This window comes from Bison bison, unplaced genomic scaffold, assembly GCF_000754665.1.
Source record: "Bison bison bison isolate TAMUID 2011002044 unplaced genomic scaffold, Bison_UMD1.0 scf7180017851094, whole genome shotgun sequence".
NCBI classification, from domain to species: domain Eukaryota; kingdom Metazoa; phylum Chordata; class Mammalia; order Artiodactyla; family Bovidae; genus Bison; species Bison bison.
The window spans coordinates 1-750 of NW_011481667.1; the positions used below are offsets into that span (position 1 = coordinate 1).

At 38.7% G+C, this 750-nt stretch overlaps 1 protein-coding gene across 1 annotated transcript in view; it reads right to left on the reverse strand.

The window, feature by feature from the left end:
- Positions 1-17: 17 nt before the first annotated feature.
- Positions 18-750, reverse strand: part of LOC104995937 (coagulation factor IX-like) — a 19,125-nt gene continuing 18,392 nt past the window's right edge. Inside the window, exon 5 of the mRNA XM_010850005.1 lies at positions 18-269. Coding sequence (XP_010848307.1) covers positions 34-269 — 236 coding nt within the window. The 3' untranslated portion in view covers positions 18-33. The remainder of the gene's footprint in view (positions 270-750) is intronic.

Here is a 750-nt window from a genome sequence, read left to right on the forward strand (position 1 = left end):
AATTTGCCCATGCTACTAGTCTTTTCTGTGATTTCAAAAGGAAGTAAAAACAAGGAACGAAGTTATGTAGGGTGCTAAAAGTTCAAATATGGATTTGGAAAACATATCTGCTGAACTAAAAAAACAACTTAGATTTTGACCTGCTGGTTCGCAGGACTTTTGGTCTTCTGCAAGTCGGTATCCGTCAGTACAGGAACAAACCACCTTGTTATCTGTGTCCCTTTTACAAAACTGCTTGCATCTGCCATTCTTAATGCTGCATGTTGCATCTGAAATAAAGCAAAATCCACAGCAATAACATCAAGTAACATACAATTCTAAAAAGTACATGAAACCACTAACTCTGGTACAGGTCAAATATAAGCTGGGAGCATTCGTGGAGAGAAGTTTGTGAGCCTTGAGCTAAGAGTGGGGGGGGGGAGGATAAAATTCTTAGTATGGCATAAAAATGGTGGCAGCAATATATGTGATTTGGTATAAAACTGAAGGTGTAGATATGCTATTTTCACAAAATCATAGACTGCAGTGAAAAAAAGCTGCTTATTAGAGTATAACAGATCCCAGAAAGTACCCAGAACTTTGGTATGAGTTTTCACAAGGTGACTTCACTTGTTTAAACAGTAAACAGATCAGTACAGAGGACCTTATCAACAGCCCAAGAAGCTACTCCTAATTCCCCCTTCTGGTCAACTACTTCCTCCTTCCCAAAGTTACCATACTCTGACTTCTAACAAGGAATTAGTTTCACCT